The sequence below is a fragment of the Dermacentor albipictus genome, chromosome 3 (genome assembly GCF_038994185.2).
Source record: "Dermacentor albipictus isolate Rhodes 1998 colony chromosome 3, USDA_Dalb.pri_finalv2, whole genome shotgun sequence".
NCBI lineage: Eukaryota > Metazoa > Arthropoda > Arachnida > Ixodida > Ixodidae > Dermacentor > Dermacentor albipictus.
Window position 1 is genome coordinate 58,143,994 of NC_091823.1, and position 12,193 is coordinate 58,156,186.

At 42.2% G+C, this 12,193-nt stretch overlaps 1 protein-coding gene across 8 annotated transcripts in view; it reads right to left on the reverse strand.

Moving 5' to 3' along the window:
* Positions 1-2,110: 2,110 nt before the first annotated feature.
* LOC135898732 (protein lap4-like) overlaps positions 2,111-12,193 on the reverse strand; it is a 183,635-nt gene continuing 173,552 nt past the window's right edge. For 5 of the 8 annotated variants that reach the window (XM_065427843.1, XM_065427845.1, XM_065427851.1 and 2 more), the window contains 3 exons: positions 11,197-11,385; positions 9,698-9,770; positions 2,111-5,614 (listed from right to left, as the gene is read on the reverse strand). In XM_065427843.1, coding sequence (XP_065283915.1) covers positions 5,502-5,614; positions 9,698-9,770; positions 11,197-11,385 — 375 coding nt within the window. In that variant the 3' untranslated portion in view covers positions 2,111-5,501. Of the gene's footprint in view, positions 5,615-7,284; positions 7,351-9,697; positions 9,771-11,196; positions 11,386-12,193 lie in introns of all 8 variants that reach the window. The other 3 variants (XM_065427844.1, XM_065427850.1, XM_065427849.1) reach the window with 3 other exon arrangements.

A 12,193-nucleotide genomic window follows, 5' to 3' on the forward strand; every position in this document is an offset into this window, starting at 1 on the left:
CACACAAGCAAAACTGCCATTGTGAAGCATGTGGAAGTGCTTCACACCGCAAAGCACCTCTGCAGCCGGATGCGCATTCCAGCATGGCTGTGGAACCTAGCCATGCACCATTTTCTCCCAAGATGTTTTACCAAGATGGTGGAACTTAAGAGTTAGGCTTAAAAGTGGATATGCTCCAAGTGTATATGCTTGGCAACTTCAGCAGTTACAATTAGTTAATTGCAAAATGTGCTGTAAAAAAATGAATAAATACTAAATTAAAAATTGACTATAATTAGATGATTATGCATTTAAATTTCTTGTGCAAGCAATGCCCACCTCTCCCAGTAATTTCAGCTGAAGCGCTAGAATTGTGCTAGCTGCCACAGGCGATATTTGAAAATTCTGTTTCAGCCTTAACCTTTCCTGGATGAAGGACGGGCTGAGCTCGTCACGTGCACACTTGCAAGAGAGACTATTATTTTGCGAGACACTATGTTGTGTTGAAATGCGTAAATAAGAAAAGCCAAAATGTGCACTTAAACCAGCCAGTGTGTAGTAAAGCACACCTTTGCTAGTTAAAATACAGTTAAAATATATTTTTCTTTCTAATAAGCTTTGCCTTCCTGACACAAACCTTTACCTTGGTCTTGCTTTGTTGTCAACAAAACTGTTTGCATGCCAAACAAAATTTTTTTTTAGTGCAAAATGTTTAATTTTTTTACAATCCTTAAAAGGACCCTCACCAGGCCTCACTATTTTCAGCTGAGAAGTGCAGCACATACAATCCGCACTAACGATCGTGTCAGCAAAGTATTACACAGCTATGTGCTGCAATAACAGGTGAAATTTCAAAACCAAGCGCCATGTGCCTTTCTCTTTGCGGGCGCCCCATTCCCAGCCGGAGAGTCGACATTAGTTGCCCAAGTGCACTTATGCAATTTGCAGTGCTGTGATGTCCCTCACGATGAAACATGACTTAGACAATTATTCAAGGCAACAGCAGTTATTTGATCAGTTGCTTCAGTAGACAAATTAAAGTTTAGAGAAACAATAAAGCCTACAAACCGAATGTTCTGAGTGTTTTTGTTTTACTTAGTACCATAGCAAGAGAAACGCACTTCCGATTCATCTGCTTGTTCCCACATCATGCAGTCATGCGCACAGAGAATGAAACTTTGCAATTTTCTACCGTGTTACAACATACGATCATGCTCTTTGACCAGCTTGCATCTACCTCAGTGTTCACGTGGCACCGATTTATGCTGCTAGCCTGGTGCCAGCGGTACAACAACATGGTATATTGCAGTAAGGATCCATGAGCTGGGCCAATCTCTCCAAACATGCGCTCACTGAGGGATCCATTTCACAGAAATAGCCAGACAGCAATGTGCACAGCTCGCAAGATCAGGCAGAGTGAAACGAAACAATTGCAACAACTTGCAGACTCTGGCTTGGAGACATCACCTTAAGTGTGCCGCAGAAAAATACGTGAGCGAGAGAAAATAAAGGAAGGCGGGGACCGTGACGTGTGCGTGATGCGATCCTCTGGTTCCAGTATAGATGCTAGACGGGGGAAAGTGGCAAGAGTGTCTATGTTGGCAGTGAAGCTTGCCTCCTGAAATCATGGTTCACGATACCTCAAACATTTTAATTTCTGCTAATAAAAGACTAATCTGAAACATTCTTGCAGTAGAATGCTCCCTGGAGGGCATGTAACAATTTCCAGCGTATAACCAAAATTTGCTGTGTGGCCTGATGAGGGGCCCTTTACTTAAGGAGTTAAAAACACATATGCATATATGCACACACATGCACAGAGCATATTATATAGTCGTTGCCTGAGCCAAACTGATTTTCGTTCAAAGAGAACTAGCAATAATGATAGCACCCAGTCAAACGTGCAAGGCAAGCATTGGCAGTACACATATTCATCTGTTGGCAAATAAATTGTGCACAAATATGACAAAGTTGAGAGAAATATGCAAGAAAGAATTCTGGACAACTGATTGCTTTGTAGAATTACCGAAGGGATTAAAGGAAGGAAAAAATGTTGAAGAGTATTCTGCCTATTCACCTTCATTACCTAACTTTTGCAGAGGCTAAAGACATGAATAACACACACATAAGACTCTTTTGTACAATGCCTTTAATAAAACTGGTATGATACATTACAGCTACCTCTTTTATCTCTATACCTTCTTCTATGTACAGAGAATACAAAACAAGAACACACAAGGAATTCTATATGAAGTGTTAAAATGAAGCCCGAGCATGAAATTCAGTTGGCTGATACAAAGGGTGTCAAGTTCCTGCACCACTGCCACCATACATACTGCTTGATGGAGTTTCAGTTTCGAGGCATTTAGGGTCTTTTTTTTTTTTATTTGGGTCTGACAACCACCACCACATGAAACATGTTGAAGTGACAACACAGCTTTTGTTTGTATACTGCACAAGAACAGTGCAATTCAGTATCTTGGCACGTGACGGGGAGACAATGCCATGATGGGTCGTCACATAAATGCCTTTCCTACGGTGCTTAATATGTCAGCCGTTTTACTGGTGCAAGAAAAGGACATCCTGTTCTTTTCGTCAGTCGCCAAAGTCTAAACATGGCCTGAGATGTGTCATCCACACCATTCAGAAACAAAGCAACAATATATGATGTAGTCTATAACAAGCACCAAAGACACGGCCATGTGGTGGCAGTTGGAAGCATAAAGTGCGGGAGTGCAGAAGGAGCACATCAACTGTCAACATTCCATAGTGTGATTAACGTTGTCAGGGAGCAGAAGTGGTCAATGCGGAGGCAGCAAACCTTTGCCTCTGAAGAGCACTCGAACACCGCCAGAGCGGCAAAGAATCAAGCCACAAAAGACAGCAGAAAACAAAGATGTGGTGGCAAGATTTTTGTCTTTCATCACAACATTCAAGCGCATCTCAAAGGGGAATGTTTCAAACACGAGGGAACAGTCCACACTATTACAGTGTCCAAACAAGCACAACTTAAATGTTGAAGCATTATAACAATAGCATGAAGGTCCAGTTGATTATTACAGAACATGGTAAAGAAGAGTGAGAGTAAAAACTCTACACTTGCAAGTGAGATGCAACCTCAACCACTTAAGGAAAAAGAAAAAAGCTGTCACCAAATGCAACCACAAGAAATGAACACTTGCAAGTGGCAAAGGGCATCACGTTGGAAGTACAACTGTTTTTCACTGCCCGCAGTGTTGTACAGGATCACGCTATGCCAGGCACGTCGTTCTCAGCTTTTAACAAGGAAATTTGAGAACTTCTCTTTTGAAAAGTTTCCCCATGCTTTCTATATCTATAGGCTAGGGCAAGATAAAAAATAAAATGACAGTTTCTTGGTGTTACACCAATTATTGGAGTGATGGTATGGCATAATAAAAAACAAAAGGTTGCTTCCTGAACACAAGTTCATGCAACTCTAGTTACTATGCTTAAGAATTCAATAATAAAAACGAGCTGTGCTTAGCATGCAACTCATATCTAAGGCATTGTTCGTGCCCAAAGGCCTATGCTACAGCTCGGCAGATAAATTAAAGGGGGCGCAACTCACAAATGCCGAGCGCTTGATGAAGAATAAATAGTCACACTGTGAGGAATAAAACATGCATGGTGTGCAATCAGCATGCGTCTCTCTTTTTACAAAGCAGAGAAATCAACATTTGCTAGAAGCTAAGACAGAAAATGGAGCAACAATGAGTGCCGTGCAACTTGGCACAGAGAGGTCTGAAGGTCGGGACACAGCTTGCATGAGGAGCAACCAGCTCACAAATGGAGATAATATACTCATGCACAGAAGTTGCAAGTCAACGGTTGGTTTGATCAATCCCAATAACACTGGCAAACATACTAGCTTGTGCCACTGCTGCAGGTAATGAAACTGCCTTCACTTTTTAAGCGAAATGGTAACATGCGATCTAAGGGAAAGAAAGGAAGAAAAAGGTGTGACCCTGTAACGCCAGCGCAGGGAACTGTAGAACTGCAGCCTTTTAATCAGTTAAGCAGCTCATGCTACAACTTTATAACTGGCCTGTCTTCCCTGCTCTACAAATTCAAATTCTGCAAGGCATTTCATTCCAGCAGCTTGTTTTGAAGAAGCCATGAACAATGGTGGCATGCAAGGGTCTATGCTATTGGATGGTGAAGCAGAGCACAGTAAACTTAGGGAAATCTGTTGAGGTTTGGTAGTGATTATAAATAAAGAAAAATAAACTTGAAAGAAGGTAGGTAAGTAATAACTTTTCTCAAATATTCAGTCGGAGCTTTTATTTAAGATAGTATTCTATTTTCCTAATTTTGAACTGTGCCATCATACAGTCAAGCCTTTCTATCTGTCTGCCAACAACACTTTGTCTCAGACACCTGCAAAGTATAGGACAGGACAGAGTCCCTCATGCGGGCAGCTCCCGTCTGCAACGCCAGGCTGCGACGCTGCCGGGAGAGCACGATGCACTGCTACTAGGCACACCAAAAGGACAAGGACAAAAAGGTAAAATAAAGAGAATTCCATAAGAATTAAGGACTGCCACCAACAGTGGCAATAAAGAACCGTCATTTTATGCAGATGATGGTAAATGGCTAGCCAAACACAATTTTGAATTCTCAAATAGCATGACAGCCTGCCACTGAAAGCTAGCACACCTGGCACTGGTGCGACATGGTATAATATAGGCTGTATTTTTTGAATAAAGGCCATGCTAGCAGATAGCTAGGATAGCCAACTGCAAAATTGGTAAAACATCAATAAAAACAAGGTGGCTGAATTCATACCATGCATGCAGTCTGCATTCGGCATTAGTATATGACCACTGTGGGCAGAATTTACCCACTCCTGTAGCACAAATGAAAGATGTGCTAAGCTTAAGGGCAATTTGTAAATTTCCTGCAAAACTGCAATTGCTGGGTCGTGGTTGAAACATTACATGAGGGCAAATGATCAACGGCCCTTATTACTATTTGAATACTTATAGGTCTATAAAAGGCACTATAGATAATGAATGGTGGGGCACCATTCAGACTATCTCAGCAACAAGAAATGAAAGACGGTAGAAAATTAACGGGTTACCACTTGTGGGGAAGTGCTCAAGCAAAACAAGTCACGCCAACAACAAAATATCCACCATGAGAGAGCTGAGGTTACAGTGGGAGAATAGCCAAGTCAGGTTTGCAAGCACACACTGCTCGCCCTCGTCCACACTACCACACAGTGCGTCACATACCACTGAGACTGCTTGCGAGAACCTGCCTCACTATGTAAACACATGCACCTCGCGTGCTCAATGAAGCTGCAACGGCAAAACAGAAACATGAGGGGAGGACGGAATGGATGCAAAACACACAGTGTTTCAGTTGCACATGGTGATGTGATGAAAAGGGGGGGGGAGGGGTGCTGGATGGGGAGGAGGAACAGACGGCTCGAGGTGTGACAACCGGTGCCTTCTCTCTCTCCTAACTGGCAGCAGCCGCTTGTTGGTGCAATGGCAGCCTCATCTGCGCTTGGACCGCCTCCGTTTCTTCTTCTTGGCTAGTGCTGGCCCTTGGTCGGACGTGGGTGAAGGAAGGTCTCCTTCGTCGCCGACGGCCTCATCCTCGCAGTTCCCTGGGAGCCATGTGCACCATCATTGAATGATCTTGACTTGGTACCATGGTTAACACAGACAGTCAGTATAGTGCAAACATACCCTTTGCCAAAAAGTGTGCAAATCCTGCACCCAATCCTGAGACCTGAAGACCGCTCAGGAACATAATCGTTTTTCTAGCTGTTTCTTTTACTAAATGGTACGTTACTAATGCGAAAAACGAATTTGTTTTGCATAAATGCCACTGTTCAATGCCGGAAGCAGTGCATCCACATATGTGGATAAAGTAAGCATCTTGCCATGTCCAATATGGTAATAACTGCTTTTTGCATGAACACGGAGAAGAAGATGCAACAGTACGATGTGCTGCCATGTTGACTCCACATCCTGAATTTTTTATGCTATTTCATCGTATTCCAAATGCACTTCATGGGTGCTTTTCATTGTCTGTGACAAAACAATGGCCTGCAGCCAAATTAATATCAATTCCATTGAAAGCTGATGAAGTCGTTTTCATACAGTTCTGCATGCATCTGACATCACCTCCAGGTCAATATGTCGTGTAATTACTTTCTAGGTAATTTTGACATACAATGGAGACAATGTGCGATATAATTACAAGGAGCCTTGGGAGGATATAACTGGAACTAACAGTATGCAAAAATGGGCAAGTTGGCTGACCTGCAAAGCTCTCTTTCATTAATGAGCATTTGTCCAAAGATCCACTTCTGCATTTATTTTTAAAAATTGAAAGGGCAAAACCATCTGCCCTCCTCTAGCAGATTCTGCACTGATGCGCTGCTGAGCTTGAGAACAGGCTCTACCCGGCCGTGCGGCTGCATTTTGGTGAGGGCAAAATGCAAAAAATGCACATGCACTGTGTATTGGGAGTAGAGTTACTGTATAGGCTCCACTAACTCTAACTGGGTGCATGTTCAAGGACTCCCAGATGGTCAAAACTATTCCGGAGTCCCCAGCTATGGCATACCTCTTAAATAGATTGTGGTTTTGGCACATAAAATTCCAGAATTGAATTTTTTCCGCATGAATGGTTTCGATTCTGAATGGTTTTGGTTAACACACAGATATGGGAAAGGGTGGAGGGAAGAGGAGAATTTATCGGAAAGTGAAAGGACAGTTGTGGTAAAGCTAAGTTTGCTAAAGAAAAAGAAGGGTTAGAAAGCATAATTCTTGCTATGCATGCACTGACTAATTCATTGAATGGTACATGCTTTGAAAGTCCTTGAATGGTATGTGCTTGAGCTTTCAAAAGTGATGTCTGGGCAAAAGATTTTGGTTAGAGCTACTAATAAGTCTCAAAATGCAAGCAAATTACACAAATCTGTGAATCTTTAATTTGTTATAGGCAGCATAATGAGCCCTCCGTCGTGGCGTTACTGCTAAAGAAAAAAAAAGAAACGTCCTGGAGCATAAGGGGAAGTTTCAGCATTTGTGGAACCAGATCGTATCGGTCACCCTACAGATAACAGACTTTCTTCCACAGATTGCAGCTTACAAAGTTGCAAAAACTGGCAGGAAACAAATTCGTTTCTTTTCTCATATAAAAATATAGCAAGCGCAACTACACTAAAAGTTGTCAGTGAAGACGTGCAATGTAATCAAGCATGCACTATGCTGCTCTACAAAGCTGTGGTCCATCAAATTACAGATGGTTCCTTTATTAACTCACCTTGTCAGCAGTAAGGGTGCGTACCAGAGATGCTCCGGACACCCTGGGTGCTAGTCGGCCACCGTGCTGGACAAAGTCAAAACCCCACCACCAATAGAAAGAGAAGCCCCTCGACCACTCAAGGAAGAGAGAAATGGCATGCAGCCTTTTGTGTTAATTACAAGCAAGCACCACGTGTAGCATGCAACTCAATAACAAAACTCTGTCCACACCTTATTTATAAAAATGCCAAGTTGAACTTCTAATCACAAAATTACTTGGTGAAAAAGAATATAAATAAATGTGGAAGTGTAGGTAGAAGAATACCTTCATAATACCCTTATTCTTTTTTTTCAAATTTACAGTAAACAGTAAACAGCTGACAAATCAACTTTCCATGTTCTGATATTCTTGTTAATGCTTCGCTAAATGCATTATAGCTAAAGCACAGAATATCAACATTTCTCCTGTGATCTTAACAGTCAAGTGTTGCTTGAAGCAATTTCAGGAGTTTAGCTACCAGACTCAGCTCTGGAGCACTTAGTGAAGTTGCAGTTGATGGCAGTACTTGTGGTTAGGCCTGATTGCACTTTGGCTCCCATTTTCACTGCATTTCAGGAAATCAAATAAGCTTTACCAACCCTTCACATATCTGCAATGAGCCAAACCACCTTGTGAATGTGTTAAAGTTCACAAATGCCAACATACAGGGTGTTGCTTTTTAGCTGCACCAAATTTTTTTAAAGCTTGCCAAATCTAACCCTTGATCTAAATTATTCGATGAGAAGGCCATTACTTCTATGAGAAATCAAGATCTTCATGTGAATAATGAATATATTTACGCTAATTAACTTTTTAGTTAATTACTTTATGCCACATATTTCAATCTGCGAATTATAGCCGCTGAGTTTGCATGGTGTATCCACTTGGAATTAATTCTCCGGACAGCACCAGTTTCGAGATAATAGTTTTCAAAGTGTTCGACGAAATGCATTGGTGTTCCAGTTACTTCTGTGCTTGAATACATAAAGCAGCACTATGTTAAAAAAAGCAACTGGAACACCAATGCACATCATCGGACACTTTCAAAACTATTATCTCGAAACTGGTGCTGTCCAGAGAATTCATTCCAAGTGGATACACCGTGCGAACTCAGCGGCTATAATTCATAGATTGAAATCTGTGGCATGAAGTAATTAATTAAAAATTAATTAGCATAGTTACGCTAATTATTCAAATGAACATTTTGATTTCTTGTAGAAGTAATGGCCACCTCATCGAGTAATTTAGATCAGGGGTTATAACTGTGCTATCTGCCATAGGCAAACTTTAAAAAATTTGGTGCAGCTAAATAAAGAAAAAGCACCCTCTATATCTGAACAACAGCATGCCTTTCACATTCCAGGTAACTAACATCTATTTGTCCCACTAACATTAGAAAAATCTGATTCCTAAAACATCACACAGAGTAAACAGTTTAATTCCAACATTAATACCTAGCGACCAATGCAAACATAACAGCCATGCACATATGTACACACAATCAGAAGCATAAATGCTATGCAAATGGTACAAAAGAGGCCATTAAAACGGAATGCACATTTGCGCAAACTCTGCAGCACTGTGCTACTTAGGGTGGTTGTCTTCTTGTTTTTGTGACAGTTTAATTGTGGACAAGCACAGACTACAACGAAAAAAGGAGACAGGCTATCAAATCTCTGCATGCCCCCGGGTGGCTCTGCAGATACAGTGCCATCTAATCATAACAGATATTAAAATTGTTCCCCTTTTCAGCGGTAAAACCTTAACAAATATCTTTGTTATTCTCAGGGTCTTTTTCTTCCTTTGCTATGGTACTACTCGGTGATTTTGCGTTCCTGGAAATTCTACGAATGGTAGCAGCAGCGTAGGATTATGAAAATATTACACTACACGCCTACACCTCTACACTACATACCTACACATGTACCTAGCTGTTTTGCTACACAGTAATAACTTTTCCAGACAATAAGTTAATCATCACGGGCATAGGTGCACGGGCATAGAGGCAATTTTTAATGACGATGCTCAATTTGGTGCATATCTTCAGGTAAATATGTTTTCATGAATTGAATGATTGTAGAAGCTTCTGTGGAAGCAGTGTTTACAGCCTGAATACAATCAAATAAGTGCCGACATGCAAACAAACAAAGAGCTCGGAGTATTTTTCTCCTCTAAAGTGACGCACAGGCTTAACAAAGCACGCTAGCACATAACCTCAGGCCTTGTAAAAGAGGGAAAAAACAGCCTCACATGCAGAATGCAGCAAGCATTTCAGCCACAATATTTGCACGTAAAAAGAATGTGAAGTAAAGAGAAACAAGTGAGTGAGTGAACATGCAAAAAGAGACAGCTGTCACAGATAAAGCAATTATGGTAGAGTGCCCTCACTTACCGTTGTCATTGGTGGCATCTTCGTGCCTCCCATGTAGCTCCAGAGAAAGGATCTTCTCAGTTGTTGTCTCAATCTGAGAGCACGATGATGCATTAGAGAAATCATCAAAAAAGTTACAGCAATATCAAATGAATGTAACTTAAGTTTACAAATATGGGAAGCCAAAAAAGGAATAACAGACAAGTGAAGGACAGCAATTCAACAAATCTCATGGCAACCAGATCAAGCACCAGCAATGGAAACAGCAACGTTGTTAATACATTTCAAACAAAGAAGTTAGGGAAGGGAAAGCACAAAAGGTTTCCACAAAGGCAAGGAAGGTTTGGTGGATTAGATTGAGTAAATTTTAACAGCAGCATGCCATTGCATTAGGTAGTTAACACTTCATGTGGTTTTGCATTAGTAACATTTCTTATAGCCCTCGGAAGAACTTGTCTCTGCAATACACAGGTGTCAATGTTGCAATTATAGCACTCTCCATAATAGCCATAATGTAGCAACACCTCCATGAAAGATGATCCCTTTATGATAGATTGTTGAGGCTCACTAGAACCTTAAAAACCAAATGTATGAATTTTATGCAAGTGCCCATGGAAAATTCCCAGTGGCACAGGTAGCATCATGCTAATCTTGATATGAACAGGAATCTTTCAATCAATTGTATTTTAGGCACCAATGTAAAAATAATAATGAAAAAAAATCGCAATGTTAACTATGAAGTATGCTCTACTTTATTGCAGCTTCCAAGTGCCTGTACATAAATCATGCATACACACAAAAACATCTTTTAAAAAAATAAGTACCACACAATAAATGAACCAAAACATGCAGAATAGAAAAGCCCCAGAAGAGAGCAGTAGAACAGTGCCCCAGACACCAACAACATCCATGCTTTGTTGCGCACATGCAAGCCGACTTCAAATGGGTGCCTCCCTGTAAGACTACTGGGTACTCTGGTTCTAGAAGAACTGCTACAAGAAACTACAGCATCTTAACTAATTTGAGATGCAGCTTATCAATGTGAAGAACGAGCAGAAAATGCACATCCCCTGTGCAGCGGAGCGTTGCAGCCAAAGTAAGCAATATCACTGACACTGTTCCTAGGCAACAAACAATGCCAAAAAGTGGAAGCTAGTTTCAGGTCACGGCCACCGCAAAACCTAGCTTGTGCATTGAAGGAGGAGGTCTACGAACAAAAAATTGTATGTGTATAAAAGGCCAAAAAAGAAGAAGAAAGAAACAGGCCAGGCAAAGACGAAAACCAGACTGCTAAGTTTTCCTCATCACCAACGTAGCAGCGTATAAAGTGCCACCAACAACCGAAGTTGTGAACGATGCGAAAAGACGCAAAGGAGCAGAGTGCCTCTACTGTGGGATGCAGAGCCTGGAATGCGACAGTGTGTGTGTGACGGACAGGGCAGAGAGGAGCACAGCAGCTCTGTGTGTACCCGGCACGGTTGCAGGACAACCCCCACTGCCATCGCAGAGTTGGCGGTTACCTCTTTCTCGACCACTTTCTCAACAAACTCGAGTGTGCGCAGGCGGGCCTCCCCAGTGTGGGGATCGATGACTCGCTCAATGCGGCGGGACACCGTCTCGTCCACGACGTGCTCCCGCTCCACCGTGCATGTCTGCCCGTCGCGCAGCGTCAGCACCAGCCGAGGCAGCTCTTCGTCGCCGAGCAGCGCCTTTGCACGGCAGCAGGGCGAGCCATGATGCTCAGACATCTCTCCTCTAACCCACTTGTACTTCCTGGCTACTTTAAAGGGTCCCTCACCAGGCTCAATTGCAAATTTTGGTTATGTACTAGAAGTTGTAGGGTGCTGTCTAGGGAGCGTCGTATCGCAAGAATTTTTCATATTGCTTTATTATTTGAGAAGACTGGAAAAATCGAATGTTTAGTTGCTATGCTGCCAGGAGGCAAGCTTCACTGCCAATGTAGATACTCTCTCCTGCCTCAACTAGCATATGCAAGTGCCATTTTCTTGCCTGTCTTCTTGCATACTAGCCAAGGGATTGCATCACATATATGTCGTAAGTCGTCTCTCTCTCTCTTCTTTTCGTCCCTTCCTCTTTTAGCAGCACAGCACACTCCCAGAGGCAGCATTGCACATTCTGCATTGGACAATTTACCGAGGTTGCATGCCATAATCATAGATATTACAGGTAGTGCGTTTTATGTATAGGCATATGTGCGTGTGACCTTGACTCTTTGGCTGAAATGGCGGCTCTCTCAAGGGAAGTGCGCACAGGCTTCTGCTTGAAATTTCAGCTGTTTTCCACTACGCAGCGGCTTGATGGTGCTTTGCAGACACAGCTGCCGCAGCGTGGCCTACGAGCCGTGCTTGTCTGCTTGCAATGCCCAAACCTGGTGAGGGGCCCTTTAATGTCACCAATGAAATTCAATACTACAGGAAACCTGGCCCCTAATTCAGTAAAAAGAAAGGCGTCTAACATCTGTTGAACCTCAAGAAAGGTTCCGATGTTTGAGCAGCA